Raw genomic sequence first — 23709 nt, 5'->3', positions numbered from 1 at the left:
CCTCCTTAACCCCAATCAGTAATTCGTTTTTTATTCCTATAATTTTGTCATTCCAAGACTTAATATAACGGAATCACCCAGTTAGTAACCTTTTTAGATTGGATTTTTTTTTTTACTCAGCAAAATTCCGGAGATTCATCCAGGTTGTTGCGTGTATCTAGTTTGCTGGATAGGTAGTATTCCATGGTATGATTGTGCCACAGTTTGAAGGACATCTAGGTTGTTTTCAGTTTTTGGCTATTGGGACTAAAGCTGCTATGAACATTCATGTACAGTAACTCATAATGTAAGCGTAAGTCTTTAGTTCTCTGGGCTAGATGCCCAGGAATACATTTGTTGGGTCATATGGTAGTTGCATGCTTAGTTTTAAAAGAAACTGCCAAACTTTCCCAGAATGGCCGTATTATTTTCCATCTCCACTAGAAGAGTATGAGAAATCCAGTTTCTGCACATCCTCACCAGCATTTGGTGTTGTCCCTATTTTTAATTTAGCTATTCTTATAGGTGTATAGTGACACGTCATGGTAATTTTAACTTGCATTTCTCATGTTGTCAGCCAGGCTACAGTGCAGTGGTGCCAGCATGGCTCACTGCACCCTCAGCCTCGACCTCCTGGGCTCAAGTGATCCTCCCATCTCGGCTACCCCAAGTAGCTAGGACTATAGGTACATACCACCACGCCTGGCTAATTTTGTATTTTTGTAGAGGCAGGGGTGTGACCATGTTGCCCAGGCTGGTCTCAAACTCCTGGGCTCAAGCAATCCTCCCATCTCAGCCTTCCAATGTGTTGCCTGTTTTCTAGTTTTCTAGGTTTTTTTTTCTGTTGCTTTTCAAGTTTTTTAGATATGCTAGATTCTAGTCCTTTCTCAGGTTTTGTTTTCTCTCAGTCTGTAGTTTATCTTTTCATCTTCTAAGAGGGTCTTTTGCAAAGCAAAATTTTAAATTTTGTTGAAATTGATCATTTTTTCCTCTTACAGATTGTGCTTTTGGTGTCAAGAACTCTGCCTAACCTTGGATCCCGAAGATTTTCTCTTATTTTTTTTTTCTAAAAGTTTTGTAGTTTGTTTTACATTTAAGTCATGACCCATTTTGAATTAATTTTTCTGTTAGGTGTCAGATTTAGATTGAGGGCAACTTTTTGGCCTGTGGACGTCCAGTTCCTCCAGCAGTATTTGTTGAATAGCCTCCCTTTCCTTTATTGAATTGTTGATGCACTTTTGTCAAAAGTCAGTTGAGCATATTTGTGTGAGTCTGTTTTGGTCTATTTCTGGGTTCTCTATTAGCACACGGTCTTGATTCCTGTAGCTGTGTAAGTCTGAAGTTAGGTAGATTGATTTCTCTCATTTTATTTCTCCCCTCACAAATTTTTAGCTATTCTAATTCTGTGAACTTTCTGTATGTTTTAGAATTGTCTTAACTGGCTGGATGCTGTGGCTCACACCTGTAATCCCAGCACTTTGGGAGACTGGTGGGCGGATAACCTGAGGTGGGGAGTATGAGACCAGCCTAACCAACATGGAGAAACTCCATCTCTACTAAAAATACAAAACTAGCTGAGCATGGCAGCGCATGCTTGTAATCCCAGCTACTTGGGAAGCTGAGGCAGGAGAATCGCTTGAACCCTGGAGGCAGAGGTTGCGGTGAGCCAAGATTGTGCCATTGCACTCCAGCCTGGGCAACAAGAGCAAAACTCTGTCTCAAAAAAAAAAAAAGAATTTTGCTGGGATTTTGAGAGGAATTACTTTAAATCTGTTTATCAATTTAGGGAGAATTGATAGCTTTACTATGTTGAATCTTCCAACTCATCTACATATTTCTCCTCATTTTTTAATATGTTCTTTGATTTATTTATTTATTTTTGAGACAGTCTTACTCTGTCGCCCAGGCTGGAGTACAATGGCACAATCTCAGCTCACTGCAACTTCCACTTCCCCAGATTCAAGTGATTCTCCTGCCTCAGCCTCACAAGTAGCTGGGATTACAGGTGCCTGCCACTGCGCCTGGCTAATTCTTTGATTTCTTTTATTGTCATTAGGCAGTCATCACCATATAACTCCTGCGTATATTTTGTTAGATTTACACCTAGGTACTTAATTTTTTGAATATTTATTACTGATACTATTTTTTAATTTCATTATTCACAAAATTCTTTGTTAGTATATAGAAATAGTTGATTTTTCTATTTTATCTTGTATGCTGTGACTTTGCTAAATTCATTTATTTTAGGAGTTGGGATTCCTTTAGATTCCTTGGGATTTTCCCCATGGACAGTCGTATTATTCACAAATAAGAACAGTTTTATTTCTTCCTTTATCTATCAGCCTTTTTTCAGCCTTCTTGTATTGTGTGTTGTATTGTCTAGATTCTAGTACTATGTTCAATATGAGAGCAGACCTCCTTGCTTTATTTCTGATGTTGGGGAAATGGATTCTGTCTTTCATCGTAGCAGGAGTTTTTTTATAGATGCTTTTTATCAAGTTCACGAGAGTTCTGTTCTGTAGGTTTTATGTACTATCTTTGTCTTGGTATCAGAGTAACACTAGCTTTATAAAATGTATTGGGAATAAATGTTCCCTTTTCCATTTTCTTTTCTTTTCTTTTTTTCTTTTTGAGATAGAGTTTCACTCTTGTTGCCCAGGCTGGAGTACAATGGTGAAATCTCGGCTCACTGCATCTTCTGCCTCCTGGGTTCAAGTGATTCTCCTGCCTCAGCCTCTGGAGTAGCTGGGATTACAGGCATGTGCCACCACTCCTGGCTAATTTTATACTTTTTATATAGATGGGGTTTCTCCATGTTGGTCGGGCTGATCTCAAACTTGAGACCTCAGGTGATCCACCCACCTCAGCCTCACAAATTTCTGGGATTACAAGTGTGAGCTACCACGCCTGGCCTCCTTTTACATTTCCTGAAAGAGATTGTATAGAATTGCTGTTAATTCTTTAAATACTTGGCAGGATTCTTGAATGAAATTATCAGGGCTTGAAAATTTATGTTTTGGGAGTTTTAAAGTTGCAAATTTAAATTTCCTCAGTAGTTACCAGGCTGTTTATATTATTTCTTACTGGGTGAGTTGTGGTAATTTGTGGTTTTTGAGGAATTGATTCATTCCTTCCAAGTTGTCAAATTGATGTGAATAGGGTTGACTATAGTATTCCCTTATTATATTTGCACGCTTGGCACATGCTGATTCCTCTACTGTTTTGAGATAGAGTCCTGCTCTGTTGCCCAGGCTGGAGTGCAGGGGCGCGATCTCGGCTCACTGCAACTTCCACCTCCTGGGTTCAAGCAATTCTGTCTCAACCTCCCGAGGTGCTGGGATTACAGGCACATGCCACCACACCCAGCTAATTTTTTTTTTTTTTTTTTTTTTTTTGCATTTTTAGTTTTTAGTGAAGACTGAGGTTTCACCATATTGGTGAGGCTGGTCCTGAACTCCTGACCTCAGGTGATCCACCTGCCTCAGCCTCCCAAAGTACTGGGATTACAGGCATGAGTCACTGGGCCAAGCCTGTCTTGTCTTTATTTGCTAGGAAATTTCCTGTTTCTCCATCAAGTCTCTGCTCAAGCCTTTTCTTGCCAGTGCCTTCTCTGACTATGCAGATTTCATTATATCCTGAGTGTCTTTTCCATATTTTTAGTTGTATGTATGTCTCCCAATTGTACTAAAATTTAAATTGCAAGGTTATTGATTTATACAGCTTTGATCCACAATGCCTGGGTCTGTTATTCTGTCCTTAAAATGTAAGGCTTTTAAAATGATATTGTGTACATTTGTGGAGTAATTGAAAAACAATAAGTTTGGATAGACTTCACACTGATTCCTAAATATTCTTTTTTCCCCAAATGTTCCTCATCAACTTTAAGCCCTTTTAATGCTTTTTTGTTTTCTTGTTTTTGTTTTTGAGACAGGGCCTTGCTCTGTTGCCCAGGCTGGAGTACAGTGGCACAGTCACAGCTTACTGCAGCCTTGACCTCCCAGGCTCATGTGATCCTCCTGCCCCAGTCTCCCAAGTATCTGGGACCACAGGTATGCACTACTGTGCCTGGATAAATTTTTTTTTTTTTTTTTTTTTTTTGAGACAGGGCTCCCTATGTTGTCCAAGATTTAAGTCCTTTTAATGGGTATTTATTTCTGTGCCTTCCTCATTTCTTTTTTTTTTCCTTTTTTTTTTTTCCCAAGATGGAGTTTTACTTGTTGCCCAGGCTGGACTGCAGTGTCACCATCTTAGCTCACTGCAACCTCTAGGGTTCAAGTGATTCTCCTGCCACAGACACCTGAGTAGCTGGGATTATAGGTGCCCACCACCACGCCTAGCTAATTTTTTTGTAATTTTTAGTAGAGATGGGGTTTCACCATGTTGACCAGGCTGGTCTCAAACTCCTGACCTCAAATGATCCGCTCACCTCTGCCTCCCGAAGTGCTGGGATTACAGGTGGGAGCCACCACGCCCAGCCTGCCTTCCCCTTTTCAGCTCCTCTCTCATTTACTTTTCCTGGGTTAAATAAATGGCTTCTCAAATTTCATTGGCTTTTGTGTCACCTAGCTTGCATGGAACATGCTCACTTTCCAAGGAAAGGGAGCCATCTAGTAATACTTTTTTTTTTTTTTTGAGACAGAGTTTTGCTTTTGTTGCCCAGGCTGGAGTGCGATGGTGCCATCTCGGCTCACTGCAACCTCTGCCTCCTGAGTTCAAGCAATTCTCCTGCCTTCCAAGTAGCTGGGATTATAGGCATGCACCACCACACCTGGCTAATTTTGTACTTTTAGTAGAGATGGATTTTACCATGTTGGTCAGGCTGGTCTCAAACTCCTGACCTCAGGTGATCCACCTGCCTCTGCCTCCCAAAGTGCTGGGATTACAGGCATGAGCCACTGTACCCGGTCTACTTTTTATTTAAATAAACCTGGAGATTTAGTTCTGTGGGGTCTTTTCACATCAATAAGATGCAATTTTATTGTGTCTTTCCTTAATCTCCCTTTCTGTTCATGCAGTTTCTGTAAGTTGTTTGCATTCTTCACATCACATACTTTTCTCTCATTGTTTGTTCCAAGTATAGTCATAAAATCTGAGTTGAAAGAGACCTTAGAAGAGTGTTACCTTTGTTACCCACTTAGTACAGAAATCAGCTCTGTAGCATTGATGGTGGTTACTGTGCCGCTGTTGGAACCCTTCCAGGGCCTGAGCTCAGTGCTTCCTAGGCAGCTCATTTCTCTGTTAGGCAGCTCTAGTCCTTCAGTCATTTCCCTTCCTTGTCTCAAAATCTGCCTCTCTAGTCTATTCACGAGGTACAGGTTTTTCCCTTGGGAAGTTCATTTTCATATGACAGAATGAATATACTTTGCTGTTCCTTGATCCTCTTATGCTGCAATAGACTAACAATATTGGGAAAAAGTCTTATTTCCTTGACTCGTACAGTACTAGAAAGTATCTCCTAGAACATTAGAAAACTTAATCTGTACGACATGAAACCACAAAAGAAAATTTACTTTTTTTTAACCTTCAGAGTGTAGAAAGATATTTTGAGCTTTATATTTAAGGAAGAAGTCATAGGAAAAGATTTATAGATTGGACTTTATGAAAACTGAAAAGATCAGTAGTAAATCAGGAAGATATTTATGATATGTGTGACAAGCAAAGAGTTTTACCCAGCAGCTCTTACTAATAAAGAAAGTAATACCCTGATAGGCAAGTGGGAAAACTTGAATTGGTGATTTATGGAAATATACTAGAAATGGCCAGTAAGCTGAAAAATACCAGAAGTCAAATTAAGGTGTCAGTTTTGCCTGTCAAATTGACAAAAATTTAAAAATTGTTAATACCCTGTACTGATGAATATATAATGAAATGGACCCTTTTATACACTTGTGATTATTGTGAAATATGTATTTGGTCATACAACTTCTGAAATCCTTAAAACTTCCAAAGTGCTGTCTTTTATATGCTAACAAGGTGACTGGTGGCTGGCAGCCCCTAGGTCGCTTCAGGATGCAGCTGGTCACCAGAAAGAACAAGGCAAGATTAAAGGGTTGGGCTCCATCTCCCAGTCTCCAGGGAGGGGAGAGGAGGGCTGAAAGTTAATTGATCACCAGTAGCCAGTGGTTATCAATTATGCCTGTATAATGGAGGCTCCTTAAGAGCAAAGGACTGGGTTCAGAGAGCTTGTAGTTAGCCAAACATGGAGGCTTGCGCACATCCCTGTGTTGGGAGACAGAAGCCTCTGGGTTTGGGACCCTTCCAGATCTTGTCCTGTGTATCTCTTTCTCTGGCTATTTATTTGTATCCTTTAAAATATCCTTTGTAATAAACTGGTAAATGGAGCAAATGAGCAAATTAATTGAACCTGAGATGGGGGTTATGGGAACCCTGGTTTCTAGCCATTTGTCAGAAGCATTGGAAAATGACCTGGGGCTTGCGTTGAGCAGAAGTGGGGTTGGGATGGGGTGTAGAGTCTTGGGGACTTGCCCTCAGTCTGTGGGATTGGACTCTATCGCCAAGCAGATAGTGTCAGAATTAAATTAGAGGTCACCCAGCTGGTAGCCACTGCAAAACTGATTGCTTGTTTGCTGGGTGGGGAAAACTTCCCACTTTTGGTCACAAAATTATTCTGTGTTGTGTGAGAACAGAGGAAAAACAGTTTGTGGTGTTTTTTCAACTCATTGCTAATATTAGAAATATAAGCAGGCCCAGTCTTTTTTTGAGGGGCAGTTTGGCAGTATGCTTGGAACAGGAATTATTTTCTAGGAATTTAAGATATTGTCAGATGCACAGAATAATTAATGGTTATACAGGTGAGTTGGTTAGAATCCTCCTGGAAGCAGACACATAGGAGGAGCTAGCAGTTATAGGAGATTTGTTGGAGATGAGGGGCAGGGGGACTGTTGCCTGTGAAAGTTGAAGAAGGAGAAAGCAGGAAGTATGGGTGGCGGGGAGAAAACTTTCACGCCCTGATCCAGATCTTGATAGCTGTTCAAGGAAAGAAGGGAGGAAGCCCAGTTGGGCAGTGAGAGCTGCACAACAATGCGAATCTGACAAAGTCTGGGCCAGGCAGCCCTGACATCCCTACTGTGCCCAGTCTTCACCTACCAGCTGCCTAGGGAGAAAGTGGTCTTGGGTCTATATTGCAGCAGTTTCCGAAGGCTCTACAGGTGGAGACCGTCAGTGAACTGCATTCTTTGAAGGCACAGGACTAGGTATTGCTTGAAGGGAGAATCGGAATGGTGTACCTCTTTGGGTGCCATGAGTGAAAGTTCATTGTAGTGTTAGTAAAACAGTTCAAATGGGAGTATTCATTGCAGTGTTACTAAAACAGCAGAAATTAGAAATGATATTTTTTCTATAATAAATAATTTTCTAATTAGGAGTAATTTTAAAATAAGATTGCATTTGCAATTTAAACTGTCATTGTTATAGTGCAAGCTTTTGTTAAGCTTGAGACTGTTAACTCTGTTTTATATGAACTACTATCAAGAATTTCCCCATCTTGATGATCTTTTGAGATTAAGTAGTAGAATTTGCAGTTATCTTCTAACTTTTGTGTTTGTTGGAGTTTGATGGTATAATGGAGGCACTATTTTGATGGGATTGGACAACCCTAAGCCTTGCTGTCCTGACAGCCTCCCAGGGAGATGCAAACAGGCCATGTGCACTGGAGGTCAACTTGCCGCTGTCTTATCTTGCTGAGTCTCTTTTTTTGTTTTGTTTTGTTTTTGAGATGGAGTTTTGTTCTTGTTGCCCAGAGTATAGTGCAATGGCGCGATCTCAGCTCACTGCAGCCTCCGCCTCCCAGGTTCAAGCAATTCTCCTGCCTCAGCCTCCTGAGTAGCTGGGATGACTACAGGTGTGTGCTACCACACCTGGCTAATTTTTTATTTTTAGTAGAGAATGGGGTTTCATCATGTTGGCCAGGCTGGTCTCAAACTCCTGACCTCAAGTGATCCACCCTCCGTGGTCTCCCAAAGTGCTGGGATTACAGGCATAAGCCACCTTGCCTGGCCCAAACTGAGATTTTAAAGATGGAGTACCTGACCTTCCTCCAGCTATGCCATGTTTGGCGCTTCTTTCTAGGACTCATAGATAATACAACTTTTTAAAAAGTATATGGTAGACTTTGCTAGGAGTTAAATTACTGTATAGGATTTTTTCCTTTTGGAAAGTAGGTGTGTAGATTTATATATGATTTGTGTGTGCCTGATGTATATATATCTTTAAAATAGAAGCTATAGAAAAAGCAAATTGACTATGTAGTCAAAGGTGGGTTGAGATGGTTAGTCTCCTTACCTCCTTGTGCATTGAAACGAGATTGTGGTTGCCTGTTGTGCATTCATGTTTCTCTGAGACACAGTCACAAGATCAAGGGCCATATCTTATTGCTGTTGAGACCGTCAAGCCCAGCTGAGTGATTTACACATACTAAGTAGGTGGTCAATGATAGAGCAGGCCAGGATTCTATTTGCAGATTTTAAATTTTTTTCTAATTTAGTGTTTCTTAGCCTTATACTGAGCTCTGTTTGCCATTAGAGGGATTCAGCCAACTCTTGTCCTATTCTTATTTTCCCTGCTAGTTTATTAAAAATCATTTCCAGCTGGGCACGGTGGCTTACGCCTATAATCCCAGCACTTTGGGAGGCTGAGGCAGACAAGTTGCTTGACCTCAGGAGTGTGAGACCAGCCTGGGCAACAGAGTGAGACCCCATCTCTCCAAAAAAATTAGTCAGGCGTGGCTGGGCGTGGTAGCTCATGCCTGTAATCCCAGCACTTTGGGAGGCCAAGGCACACAGATCACCTGAGGTTGGGAGTTTGAGACCAGCCTGACCAACATGGAGAAACCCCATTTCTACTAAAAATAGAAAATTAGCTGGGCATGGTGGCACATGCCTATAATCTCATCTCCTTGGGAGGCTAAGGCAGGAGAATTGCTTGAAGCCAGGAGGTGGAGGTTGTGATGAGCCGAGATTGTGCTGTTGCACTCCAGCCTGGGCAATAAGAGCGAAACTATGTCTCAAAAAAAAAAAAACAAAAAAATTAGCCAGGCCTGCTGGCATGCGCCTGTGGTCCCAGCTACTCAGGAGACTGAGGCAGGAGGATAGCTTGAGTCTGAGAGGTGGAGGATCTTGGCAGTGAGCCGAGATCATGGCACTGCATTCCAGCTTGGCTGACACAGCTAGAACCTGTTTCAAAAATAAATAAATAATTAAATTGAAAAAAATAAAAACCTTTTCCAGTGTTAAACTTGTTTTGGAAATTTAACTGGCCAAGTAGTACTAGTGGAAAATATTTGAAACAATGATTTATATTACTTGTATGTGATTCATTTAAACTTCTTGATCAAAATATTTATCCACTGATATTTTAAGTAGGCTTTTTGTCAGATGTTCAGAAACACAGTAAATGAATAAACAAAAGCAGATATTTGATATGAACTTATATTAATGACAGAAGTTTAACCTATATTTTATTGAAGTTTAATGGTAAATGAGTATAAAGCCTCTAATATTTTTCTAAGCAGATTTTACTTATCAACACTAAGCAGCGTTTTACCAAAACTTATCATTGCCATCATTATGTTAAAAACTAAAAACTACTTTCTTACCAGTCTTTTTTTTTTTTTTTTTTTTTTGAGACGGAGTTTTGCTCTTGTTACCCAGGCTGGAGTGCAATGGCGCGATCTCGGCTCACCACAACCTCTGCCTCCTGGGTTCAGGCAATTCTCCTGCCTCAGCCTCCTGAGTAGCTGGGATTACAGGCACGCGCCACCATGCCCAGCTAATTTTTTGTATCTTTAGTAGAGACGGGGTTTCACCATGTTGACCAGGATGGTCTTGATCTCTTGACCTCGTGATCCACCCGCCTCGGCCTCCCAAAGTGCTGGGATTACAGGCGTGAGCCACCGCGCCCGGCCACCAGTCATTTTTTAAGTATGATTTTCAGCCAGGTGTGGTGGTGCATGCCTGTAGTCCCAGCTATTTGGGAGACTGAGGTGGGAGGATCGCCTGAGCCCAGGAGGTGGAGGCTGTAGTGAGCTGTGATTGTGCCACTGCACTCCAGCTTAAGCAATAGAAGGAGACCTTGTCTCTAAAATAAAATAAAAATGAAAGTTTAATTTTCCTTAAAGTTCTATACTTGGCAAGTCAAAATAATACAGCCTCAGTGAATTATATGTGTGGTGCATTACTTGTAGTAGACACAGATGCTCAGAGGCGATCAGGTAGTATGTTAGGTCCAGAATTAATCTCAAATATGGAATGTTCTACCTTCCTACTCAGTGTATATAATGCAGGGCTCTGAAGAGGGCCCCTAGCCAGACATTTTCTGTGACACCTCTTAACCTTTACCAGAAAGTCAGACTCTAAATGGACATTTCCGGTTTACTCAGTCTGTCACTAAGGTATTGTCCCTAATCTGTTCCTTTTAACATCATTTATAACTTTGCAGCTGAGATCAGTGAATGCTTCTTTCCATCAATTTTTTTTTTTTTTTTTTTTAGACACAGTCTTACTCTCTCGCCCAAGCTGGAATGTAGTGACGAGATCTCAGCTCACTGTCACCTATGGCTCCCAGGTTCAAGCGATTCTTTTGCCTTAGTCTCCCGAATAGCTGGGACTATATGCACATGCTACCACACCTGGCTCATTTTTGTATTTTCAAGCCAGGCTGGTCTTGAACTCCTGACCTCGTGATCTGCCTGCCTCAGCCTCCCAAAGTGTTGGGATTACAGGCCTGAGCCACTGTGCCTGGCCTCCATCAAATTCTTAAACTTACTGTTTACTTTCTCCAAGTGTGAAATTCTGTCTTCTGGTGCTTAGGGATTTTTTTCTACCTTAAATGTCTCATCTAGAGCTGTACCTCTTTCCTGACTCAGTTCAAAGTCATTTTCTTTCTACTTTTTTTTTTGAGATGAAGTCTTGCTCTGGCTCCCAGGCAGGAGTTCAGTGGTGTGATCTCAGCTTACTGCAACCTTCACCTCCCGGATTCAAGCAATTCTTCTGCCTCAGCCTCCAGCGTAGCTGGGATTACAGGCGTCCGTCACCTTGCCAGGCTAATTTTTGTGTTTTTTAGAAGAGACGGGTTCACCATATTAGCCATGCTCGTCTTGAACTCCTGACCTCGTGATCCACCCCCCTCAGTCTCCCAAAGTGCTGGGATTACAGGTGTGAGCCACGGCACCTGGCTCAAAGTTATTTTCTTCTTTGACTCTTGCCTTCAGTGATCTCTTTCTGCAAATTTCTATAACCACGACTGTTTGTTTCCAGGGGCTTTCACTTTCTTTCTATCCTGCAGAGTAGAGGGACCTGATACTGCTTATGCACCACATGGTGACTGAGACAGGGGGACTTTTCAGAATGGCAGGGTGTAAGTGAAGTATATGTGTAGTTACAAGCTAAAACCTGAGGCCAGGAATTAAAATCAGGCTAGTCTCTGATGTGCTTTGTATCATTCATACTTCTTGCTTTTCACATTGTGAAAATACAGCCAGGACCTTGATATCCCTCACTGAGGTTTTGTGTGCTTTTAAATAGGAGTATTTTCCAACTGACAAACATCATTTTGTGTTGGCAAAACTTAGGATTTGAAAACACCGTTGGCTGAGCATGGTGGCTTATGCCTGTAATCCCAATACTTTGGGAGGCTGAGGTGGGAGAATCACTTGAGGTCAGGAGTTTGAGACCAGCCTGGCTAACATGGCGAAACCCCATCTCTACTAAAACTACAAAAATAAGCCAGGCGTGGTGGTGCATGCCTGTAATCCCTGCTGCTTGGGAGGCTGAGGCAAAAGGATTGCTTGAACCCGAGAGGCAGAGGTTGCAGTGGCTGAGATTGCACCACTGCACTCCAGCCTGGGTGACAGCGAGATTCTGTCTCAAAAAAAGAAAAAGAAATAAGAAAACACTATTATGTGGAGTGTTCAGTCACAAAGTCAGCCTATTTTATCAAAGTGTACCAGCAGAAGATTGTTGTTAGCATATATAAAATGCAGTCACAATGTACACTGTTGTATCTGTATGGGATTCATTCACTCTGTGTGTGTGTGTGTGTGTGTGTTTGTTTGTGCGCCCACACACAATCAGGGCAAGGTGGTGGGAGCACCCAAGTTCTCTCTTTTATTGCAGTGACATTTGTTGCAGCACCGTTCATTGTAATTACAGACAATAGGACAGTCTCAAAGAAGAGCATCCATATATACCACAATATGGTATACAGAGGAGAACACTATGCTGTAGAAAGAATGAGGTAGCTCTAAATAGTACTTCGAAACAGTCTCCAGGAGAGATTCAGCGAAAAAGAAAAACATAGCACAGAGCAGCAGACAGCTACCATTTATATAAACAAAGGATGCCTGCTTAGACATGCACAGTCTCTCTCTGGAAGGATGCCTAAGGGTCTGATGCCTCTCGGAAAGAGAGCTGAGCTACTAGGGAATCAAGGGAGCTGACTAGGGAATCAAGAGTGTATTCTCATTGACACCATTTGCAATTTTTCTTACTACATTCATAGTAATATTACTTTTTTAAAAATGTCACATTTCCTCAGTATCTTGTACTATATTCAGAAGTAGGATAGCAGTACCTTGAAATTAATACAGTTTCTCTTGTACCTCTCTTTCCTCATTCTGTACTGTTGTGAACAGTGAATATCCATTTGGTTTATAATTTGAGGCAGTAGAAGGAACACCAGCTTGGCAGTCAAATCAGACCTGTGTCTAAATCCTATTGGCTTGTATGATTTTGGGTAAATTACTCAACCTTTGAGAATCCGTCTCACGCCAGTTAGAATGGCGATCATTAAAAAATCTGGAGACAACAGATGCTGAAGAGGATATGGAGAAATAGGAACACTTTTACACTGTTGGTGGGAGTGTAAATTAGTTCAACCATTGTGGAAAACAGTGTGGCGATTCCTCAAGGACCTAGAAATAGAAATCCCATTTGAGCCAGCAATCCCATTACTGGGTATATATCCAAAGGATTATAAATCGTTCTACTATAAGGACACATGCACACGAATGCTCATTGCAGCTCAGTTTACAATAGCAAAGACCTGGAACCAACCCAAATGCCCATCGATGATAGACTGGACAGGGAAAATGTGGCACATATACACCATGGAATATTATGCAGCCATCAAAAACGATGAGTTCGCGTCCTTTGTAGGGACATGGATGAACCTGGAAACCATCATTCTCAGCAAACTGACACAAGAACACAGAATCAAACACCGCATGTTCTCACTCATAGGCGGATGTTGAACAATGAGAACACATGGACACAGGGAGGGGAGCACTACACACTAGGGTCTGTTGGGGGGAAATAGGGGAGGGACAGTGGGGGGTGGGGAGTTGAGGAGAGAGAGCATGGGGAGAAATGCTAGATATAGGTGAAGGGGAGGAAGGCAGCAAATCACACTGCCACGTATGCACCTATGCAACAGTCTTGCATGTTCTTCACATGTACCCCAAAACCTAAAACACAAAAGAAAAAAAAAGATATTTGAAGAAAAAAAAAATAGAGAATCCAAATTCTTTCATCTAGGCTATGAGAATGATAATATGTATAGCTCAGATGTATTGTAAGGATTATATAAGAAAATGAACTTAATGAGCTAGCTAGCATAGTGATATGGACATGTAATATGAGTTCTATAAATGATTATTTTTATTTTAATTGGTGACTAAGGTACTTGTTCAAATTATAAAATCCCTGCTTTCCCCACCACTCTGCAATTGTAGCATTCTTGACATTTATATTTCCCCTGCCACACTGCAGTGGAGCATACCTAATTTTGAGGGACTTCTTGGCTCTTAGAGTGTCTTTAAAAATGAAATAGCTTATTTTCCCTTTTTAATCCTATAAAGCAACTTAAGTAAAAATAAAGTTCTTTGTCTCCCTACTTGTAAATGGGAGTTTACTAATTTCTTACAATTTTTTTGTGTGTAAGTGTATTACTGCATATGTTGAATATTATATGTTATTTACTTATGTAGATACCTATCCATTAAGAAAGCCACAATTTCAAACGCAATTCAATAGTGTAGACTACGAGTCAAAACTTGGTGATAACAACAATATTGTAACACCTTATTCATGTAAATATATTATTTAGATAATGGGTTTTGCGGGAAATGTTTCTGTTTCCTTTTAAGCCTTTGTATTCCTTTTTCAGCTCTTTCAGTCTCACATGGCAACGAAAACTACTTGTATGTCTTCACAAGGATCTGATGATGAACAGAGAGTGAGTATGTCCTTAAATAGATACCACATTGTACTCTAAATGCTTCTATGATTTTAAAATAACTGTTTGGAGTGTTCATAGACTCTTCTGATAAAGACTTCTGTTTGTACTTACTGTGAACGTGAATTAATTTTTCTGTTGATTCAAGTGAAAAGTCGATGATGGATTGAATAATTGAGTATCCATAATCTGACATTAAGGAAATATTTTTGTTTCTTTTCTGTTTTTTTTTTTTTTTAGACAGAGTCTTGCTCTCTTGCCCAGGCCAGAGCACAGTAGCGTGATCTTGGCTCACTGCAACCTCCGCCTCCCAGGTTCAAGCGATTCTCCTGCCTCCTGAGTAGCTGGGATTACAGGTGCCTGCCACCATGCCTGGCTAATTGTTTTTTTGTTTGTTTGTTTGTTTGTTTTGGATTTTTTTGTAGAGATGGGGTTTCACCATGTTGGCCAGGCTAGTTTTAAACTCCAGACCTCCGGTGATCCACCCACCTCAGCCTTCCAAAGTGCTAGGTTTACAGGCGTGAGTCACCGTGCCTGGCCTTGTTTCTTTTTTCATTCGTTATTTGTTTGTTTTTGTTTCTTTAGACAGAGTGTTGCTCTGTTGCCCAGGCTGGAATGTAATGGTGTGATCTTAGCTTACTGCAACCTATGCCTCCCAGGTTCAAGCAATTCTCATGCCTCAGCCTCCCAAGTAGGTGGGATTACAGGCATGCTCCATCACAGCTGACTAATTTTTGTATTTTTAGTAGAGGCAGAGTTTCTCCATGTTGGCTAGGCTGGTCTGGAACTCCTGGCCTCAAGTGATCTGCCTGCTTCGGCCTCCCAAAGTGCTAGGATTACAGGTAGAACCACCATGCCCGGCTGTGATTTGTTGTTTGAGCACACTGCAGAACATGGTGGGTGCATAGAACTCCTGTGAATGGTAGCGTTTAGGGAGCCCTTGGGTGGTCCTGCCAGAAGCCTCCCTAATGCAAGATTAGACCTGATGCTTATAAGGGCCTGCAGGTATGGCTTTGGTAATTCATACTGAAATTTGTGTTTAAAAAGAGGAAGTAAATGTAATTTGTTGAAAGAGATGAGTTTTAAACTTCAATTAGAAAGGAAATTACAAATACAAACATGGGTAATTCAACAAGTTGTTGTTTGTTTGTTTGTTTGTTTGTTTTTGAGACAGAGTCTCGCTCTGTTGCCTAGGCTGGAGTGCAGTGGCGTAGTCTCGGCTCATCCGACCTCTACCTTCCAGTTCAAGCATTTCTCGTGCCTCAGCCTCCTGAATAGCTATGATCATAGGCATGTGCCACCACACTCGGCTAACTTTTGTATTGTTATCAGAGACTGGGTCTTGCTCATGTTGGACAGGCTGATCTTGAACTCCTGACCTCAAGTGATCCACCTGCCTCAGCCTCCCAAAGCGCTGGGATTACAGGGATGAGCCACCATGCCTGGCCAGTAATTCAATAAGATTAAATAATTTCCTTTAGTTCTGTGCTCCAATAACTGTAGTCTCTCTTCTTGTTTTTCCCCCTTTCTCCTTATATCAACGATATTGATAAATTTTAATTTGACAAACTACCCTCCTTTTAATGTTTTTCTCTCACTGTACTAACAGTCTATTCCATCTTCCTCATAGACTTTTTGAATTGTGTTTAATCCTCCAGAGACTACTGTCGGAGTCACTAGTAATCTTCAGTGACAAGTCCATCCAGTGGCTATTGCTTACTTTCTTTTTCCCTGGCCCCTCTTCTGTGTTACATCATGGGGACCACACATTCATTTTTGAAATGCTTCTTTTTTCAGTTACATTAAAATCCTGTCATTGTAGAACTATAAGGGATCCTAAAGGCCATTTAGTTCAACTGTTATATAATAAGCATATGCCTGTCAGATAACAACTTTAACAAGTTATGAAATTCTTATCATCTTGAATACTTGCATGAGGAGGAAGCCTAGTGCTTCTTCACGATCTTTAAAAAAATATGAAGACAACATGCCTACATGACTAAAAAGAATTCAAATGGCACAAAAGAGAATATAGTATACTAGTTTTCTGTTGCTTCATAACAATTTGTCACAAATTTAGCTGCTTAAAACAGTATCTGCTTGTTAGCTCACAATTCTGTAGGTCGAAGGTCAGGCATGGCCCATCTGCCTTCTCTGCTCTGGATTTCACGCTCAAGGAGTCAGCTGCTGGATTCTTATCTGGAGGCTTTCCTTCCATACTCTTCCCGGTTGTTGGCAGACTTCAGTTCACTGCTGGCTGGGGGTTGTCAGCTCCTAGAGACCATTCCGTTCTGAAAGCCAGCAAGGGAGAACTGGCAGATGGAGTTCCCTTCATGCTTCAGGTTTTTGACAAGGAAGTGCCTAGGCCCTGTTATGGATTTACCTCATGGCTGGGCATGGTGTCTCACACCTGTAATCCTAGCTCTTTGGGAGGCCAAGGAGAGTGGATCACCTGAGGTCGAGAGTTTGAGACTAGCCTGGCCAACATGGTGAAACCTTGTCTCTACTAAAAATACAAAAATTACTTGGGCATGGTGGTGTGTGCCTGTAATCTCAGCTACTCGAGAGGCTGAGGCAGGAGAATCGCTTGAACACAGGAGGCGGAGGTTGCAGTGAGTCAAGACCACACATTGCACTCCAGTCTGGGCAACAGAGCAAAAACTCTGCCTCAAAAAAAAGGATTTACCTCATTGAGGGGTCAGGCCCACCCAGGATACTTTCCATTTCTAAGGTTGACTGGTTTGGACCTTAATCACATCTGTAAAATCTCTTCTCAGCGACACCTAGGTTAGCATTTGAAATAAGTCGGAGAAAGTTCATGTGCACCAGGGGCATCAGTGTTAGGGGCGGTCTCAGAATTCTGCCTGCTATATACAATAAAAAGCAATTCCCTCTCACCCCAACCTGTAAGTCCACTGCTAACTGGTAACCACTCTCAATAGTCTGTTATTACCCTTCAAGACATTTATATCTGCATTTATATCTATATAAGAATATATGATTATGTAAAAAATGTACATAATGCATATTTTTAAAAACTCAAATCCCAGTAAATAAATCACTATTGGGACACCTAGCTAGTCATCCATGTTGTAACATGTATCAGTAGTTTAGTATACTACAATTTGTCTGTCTATTCACCACTTGTTGGATATTTGGGATGGTTCCAGTTTTTGATCATTGGGAATAAAACTGCTGTGAACATTGATGCATAAGTTCTTGTGTGGATATATGTTTTTATCATTTTGGATACCTCCCAAGTGGGTTGGCTGTGTAGTAATATGTGTTTAATTTCATAAGAAACTGCTTTCCAAAGCAACTGTACCATTTTGCATTCAGACTAGCAAATTTATCAGCATTCCAGTTGTTCTTCATTCAGTATTATCTTTCAGTTTTAATTTACATTTTCTTGATAACTAATTTCCTGTTTTTTGGGTTTTGTTTGTTTGTTTGAGGTGGAGTCTTGGACTATCACCAGGCTGGAGTGCAATGGCACAGTCTCAGCTCACCGCACCCTCTGCCTCCTGAGAATCAAGCGATTCTCCTGCCTCAGCCTCCCAAGTAGCTGGGATTACAGGTGCTCGCCACCACACCAGCTAATTTTTTGTATTTTTAGTAGAGACAGGGTTTCACTGTGTTAGCCAGAATGGTCTTGATTTCCTGACCTTATGATCCGCCCGTCTCGTCCTCCCAAAGTGCTGGGATTATAGGCGTGAGCCACTGCACCTGGCCCTGATAACTAATTTTCTATATGTGCCATTGTCCTTTCATTTTCTCCTTTCCTCCTTCCTTTTGGATTAATAGAGAATTTTTATAACTCCATTTCATTTCTGCTTTTGGCTGATTAGCTATACCTCTTTGGTTTTAATTTTTTTTATAGTAATTGAACTAGGCTTTAACTTATCACACCCAACCTTCAATAATATAACACTTTAGCCTGGCATGGTGGCCTCACCCCTGTAATCCTAGCACTTTGAGAGCTGAGGTGGGTGGATCTCCTGAGGTCAGGAGTTTGAGATGAGGTGCAACCCTGTCTCTACTAAATATTTATAAAAATTAGCCATGTGTGGTGGTGGGTGCCTGTTATCCCAGCTACTCAGGATACTGAGGCAGGAGTATCCCTTCAACCTGGGGGGCAGAGGTTGCAGTGAGCCAAGATCATACCACTTCATTCTAGCCTGGGTGAAGGAGTGGAACTCAGTCTCAAAAAAAAAAAAAGTTATATATATATTTTATTCCTCCGGTCCCCCTCCTGTATTTTGTGTTTCTTATACATTTCACTTGTGCATGTAACCTGTAATACATTGTTTTTGTTATTGCTTTAAACATTTATATTTTCAAGAAGTTAAAAAAAACTCTCTCACCTTTACCTATGTATTTACCTTTCTGATGATCTTCATTCCATTTTGTAGATCTGTTGTCATTTTCCTTTCTCTTGAAGAACTTTTAACATTTCTTATACTGTAGGCCAACTGGCAGTAGATTTTCTCAGATTTTGTTTGTCTGAAGATGTCTTCATTTTGCCTTCATTTTTGAAGGATGTTTTCATTGGCTATAGAATTCTAGGTTGTCTTTTTTTCCTTTTGGCATTTTGTAGGTGTCATTGTTTTGTCTTATGGTTTGCATTGTTTCTTAAGCAAAATCTATAGTCACGTTCTGTTTGTTTTACTTGTGTGTAAAGTGTCTTTCCCACACCTGGTTGTGGCTAAAGTTCTCTTTTTGTTGTTTTATTGCCCAGGCTGGAGTGCAGTGGCTCAATCTCAGCTCACTGCAAGGCCCACTTCCTGAGTTTAAGTGATCCTTCCATGTCAGCCTGCTGAGTAGCTGGGATTATAAGTGCTATCACAACCAGCTAATTTTTTTTTTTTTTTTGAGACAGAGTGTCGCTCTGTCACCCAGGCTGGAGTGCAGTGGCGTGATCTTGCCTCACTGCAACCTCTGCTTCCCGGGTTCAAGCAATTCTGTGCCTTGGCCTCTCGAGTAGGTGGGATTACAGGCACATCCCACCACACCTGGCTAATTTTTGTATTTTTAGTAGAGATGGGATTTCACCATCTTGGCCAGGCTTGTCTTGAACTCCTGACCTCATGATCCACCTGCCTTGGCCTCCCAAATGCTGGGATTACAGGCGCAAGCCACCGCGCCTGGACTAATTTTTGTATTTTTAGTAGGGATGAGGTTTTGCCATGTTGGCCAGGTTGGTCTCAAACTCCTGACCTCAAGTGATCTGCCCACCTTGGCCTCCCAAAATGCTGGGATTACAGGCATGAGCCACCATGTGTGGCCTAAAGTTTTCATTATCTTTGTTTTTAAGCAGTTTGTTATGGTGTCCCTAGATGTGGGTTCCTTTGGGTATTTCCTATTTGTAGTTTGCTGAAATTCTTGTATCTCTGAGTTCAAGTTTAGAAAATTAGAAAGTTTTCAGTCACTATTACTTAGATTTTTTCCCCCTCCTCCCTACCCTGCACTTTCACCTTGTCTCCTGTTTCTCTAACTTTTCTTCTGGTATTCCAATTACTGGTATGTTAGATCATTTACTACTCTCCCACAAGTTTTTAAGGCTCTGTCATAGTTTTATCTTTTCTCTCTCTGCGAGATTTTTAGCTTCGATAATAACTATTGAACAAATCTTTCTTTCATTATTTGATCTGCTGTTAATACTAAATACATTTTTTACTTCAGATGTTGCCTTTTTACATGCTAGAAGTTTTGTTGGCTGCTTTTTGTCGTTGTGAGCTCTAAATCTTTCTGTAATTCCCCGTCATGCCACCCATTATATCCATCTTTTTCCTGTAGATTATTTAGCGTATTTGTTAGCATTATTTAAAGTTCTTACCTGCTAATTAAACATCTGGTTCATTGTGGATCTCTTTCTGCTGACTTTTTTTCTTGACTATGTATCACATTTTTCTGTTTTTTTCGGTCATAATTTTTTAATTGTACAGTAAATACTGTAGAGATGCCAGATTCTGTTTTCTTCTGCAGAATGTTTAGCTTTGTTCTAACAGGCAATTAAATTGCTGACTGATCACATTGATCATTCATGTTGAGCCTTGTTATAGGCTTTGTTAAGGCAAGTCTGCTTCAGCTGTGCTTTCAGAACTGGGAGCCTTTCTGATTGCTGGGTTATGGACCTTGTTCCTAAAATGTGGCCCATCTAGGATTTCAGTAGAAGGCCTAGGGTGTTTACAGGAGACCCTTTAACTTACAGACTTAAAATTTAAGCTCTGTCCACTCCCCAAGATGGCACTTGATAACTCTGCTTAGCTCCTCTCAATTCCCATTTTCCCCTTTCTGAGATCTTTGTATTCCCTCTATATGTGTGCAGTTTGGCCATCAGCCATGGATTTGAGGGGAATGTGTTTGTAGATTTTGGATTCCCTTCTTTCTGGAATTCTCTCCCTCAATTTCCAACCAATCTACCTGTCCCAGTCTCTAACTGACAACTTAACTCATTAAGACTATAACTTCCCTCCTGAGTTCTAGGAAAAGCTAGATAAACTCATCTCACCCAATAAGTTTCCTTCCCTCAAGTCTTATTTTGTCCAGTGTCTATCTGCCTTTGGTTACACTCTAGTGACTTAAAAGGGTTGCTTGTAATTGTTATCAGTAGGTGGTAAATTTGACCTAAGTTACTCTCCCATTACTGGGAGCTGAACCTGTATCTGTACTTTTGTTTTGTACTTTTTTTCACTTGACATTTTAGTGTAAGAATTTTCTAAGTTACTGAAAATTTATCATAAACAAATGGACTTTAACTTTCCATTTTGTGAGTGAGTATGCTATAGTTAGATGTTTTCCTACTTTGGAAGTTGAATGTTTTAATGTTATACATAGTGCTAGACTCTCATTGTATGAAGGGGATAAGAAATGTGTGTTTTGAGGATATGGACACAGGTTTCTTTTCCTGAAAATTTACTTAGTCTCTTGTATCTTAGGTAAGGTATAATGATTATAAAATTGTTCATTTCTTGGATATATTTATCCTTTCAAGAAAGTTTGCCTACATCCTATTTAAGTCAAAGGTTTTTAAAATTATTATTATTGCTGTTGTTTTTGTTTTTATTTTCCTTCAGAAAAGAGAAAACATTCGTTCCTTGACTATGTCTGGCCATGTTGGTTTTGAGAGTTTGCCTGATCAGCTGGTGAACAGATCCATTCAGCAAGGCTTTTGCTTTAATATTCTCTGCGTGGGTATGTGCCATCTACACTTCCTCTAAGTTGTTCCTTCGTATTCCTTGTGCTCACTTATTCTTGTCATGAGCAGAACAATGCTTATGTTATTAATCTGAAATCATAATCCCAGGTGTTCTCCTCAGTTGTTTAGATTCTGTTAATTTTGTTTTTCTTAGCTTTAAACTTTTGGCTTATTCTGTAAACATTTCAGTGTTGTTGTCAGAGTTCTGAGTAGCTTAGACACTTGCTCTATGCTCTGCCAATAACTTGAGGGAACAGCATTAGCATGTATTTCTTTCATGCACACCCTGGCCTTTAAAATATTTGGTGTCTTTGAAACCACTCTAGGTGTTTACAGTTTTATTTCTTCTCAGTCATTCATGCAGCCATAAAGATGTATCTTTGTTTGTTTCAGGGGAAACTGGAATTGGAAAATCAACACTGATTAACACATTGTTTAATACTAATTTTGAAGACCATGAATCCTCACATTTTTGCCCAGATGTTAAACTTAAAGCTCAGACATATGAACTCCAGGAAAGTAATGTTCGATTGAAATTGACCATTGTGAATACAGTGGGATTTGGTGACCAAATAAATAAAGAAGAGAGGTATGTGTTTTCTTCTTGTAATAAAACAAGTTTTTCTTACTTCAAGACATTTGCCTTATAGCCCCATGAACTATGATTTGATTTTCTCCTATGGTAATCTATACTTTTCCTTCCACACATTAATTTTTAAAAATAAAATAGTTAAGCAACATTTTGTTCTTATTAGCACATTGACATTTTTCTATCCATCTGTTTAATTTATTTAGAATAATTTGAATCACATTATTAAAATGTGTGTTTCAGCAAAAGGAGCTTTAATTATTTCCTGACATGCAAATTCAGTGTATATTAATTATACTAATTTTCAGGTAGGGCTTATCCCCTTGAAGAAAAAAAGTACAAGACAGATAAGAGCAAATATATATATATAATGGCCAAATGTGTGATGTGCAAATTTTTTGTAAAATTCTAATCAAAATAGCCAGTTACATTATTAATCATTGCAGGAAAGTTTTGATAGTGAAATTTTAATTTATATTTTACCTTATGTCTCTATTTTTTGTTAATATTTCTCCTAAGGTTATGTAAAGATTGAGTAGAGATTCTATATCAAATTTAAACTATGAAAGGGGGAAAAGGATTGGTAAAGCAGTAACTTTTTGTTCATTTTCCTTTTTGAAATGTATTTCCATTTTTGTAAGTACTTTTTTCTTAAAAATAATTTCAACTTTTATTTTAGATTTAGGGTACATTTGCAAGTTTGTTACATGGGTGTATTGTGTGATGCTGAGGTTTGAGGTACAAGTGATCCGATTACCCAGGTACTGACCATGGTACCAATAGTTAGTTTTTCGGCCTTTACCCTACTTCTCCCTTCCTACTCTAGTAGTCCTCATTGTCTGTTGTTGCCGTCTTTATAACCATGTGTACCCAATGTTTAGATTCCACTTACTTATAAGTGAGAACATACAGTATTCAGTTTTTTGTTCTTGCGTAAATATGTTTAGGATAATGGCCTTCAGCTTCATCCATGTTGCTGCAAAAGACATGATTTTGTTCCCTTTTTTTTTTTTTTGAGGTGGAGTCTAGCTCTGTCACCCAGACTGGATTGCAATGGTGCGGTTTTGGCTCACTGCAACCTCTGCCTCCTGGGTTCAATTGATTCTCCTGCCTCAGCCTCCTGAGTAGCTGGGATTATAGGTGCATGCCACCACACCCGGCTAATTTTTGTATTTTTAGTAGAGATGGAGTTTCACCATGTTGGCCAGGCTGCTTTTTTTTTTTTTAATTTTAATATTTACTTTTTTCTAAAGAGATGGGGTCTCGCTATGTTGCCCAGGCTGGAGTGCAGTGGCATCCACAGGCGCAGTCCCACTACTGATCAGCATGGGAGTTTTGACCTGCTCCGTTTCCAACCTGGGCTGGTTCACCCCTCCTTAGGCAACCTGATGGTCTTCTGCTCCCAGGAGGTCACCATATTGATGCCACACTTAGTGCAGACACCTGATCGGCAGAGTGCGCTACAGCCCAGAACTCCTGGACTCAAGTGATCCTCCAGCCTCAGCCTTCCGAGTAGCTGGGACTACAGGCATGCGCTACTGTGCCTGGCGGGCCAGGCTGCTCTTGAACTCCTGACCTCGTAATCTGCTTGCCTCAACCTTCCAAAGTGCTGGGATTACAGGCATGAGCCACCGCGCCCAGCCGATTTTGTTCTTTTTTATGGCTGTGTAGTATTCCATGGTATGTATGTATC

The 23709-nt window shown here is 40.5% G+C and overlaps 1 protein-coding gene across 2 annotated transcripts in view; it reads left to right on the top strand.

The window, feature by feature from the left end:
• The first annotated feature begins 4013 nt into the window (after positions 1-4013).
• Positions 4014-23709, top strand: part of SEPTIN10 (septin 10) — a 57727-nt gene continuing 38031 nt past the window's right edge. The window contains exons 1-4 of one of the 2 annotated variants that reach the window (XM_064371667.1): positions 4014-4028; positions 14161-14229; positions 21306-21423; positions 21821-22016. In XM_064371667.1, the coding sequence (XP_064227737.1) occupies positions 14176-14229; positions 21306-21423; positions 21821-22016 (368 nt within the window). In that variant the 5' untranslated portion in view covers positions 4014-4028; positions 14161-14175. Of the gene's footprint in view, positions 4029-14142; positions 14230-21305; positions 21424-21820; positions 22017-23709 lie in introns of those variants that run through there. The other variant, XM_064371668.1, reaches the window with a different exon arrangement.

Source organism: Aotus nancymaae, unplaced genomic scaffold (genome assembly GCF_030222135.1).
Source record: "Aotus nancymaae isolate 86718 unplaced genomic scaffold, 86718_ANA_hifiasm-v0.15.2.pri h1tg000155l, whole genome shotgun sequence".
Taxonomy (NCBI): Eukaryota; Metazoa; Chordata; class Mammalia; order Primates; family Aotidae; genus Aotus; species Aotus nancymaae.
Note: the sequence above shows the minus strand (reverse complement) of the source record. Positions and strands in the feature narration are given on the sequence as shown.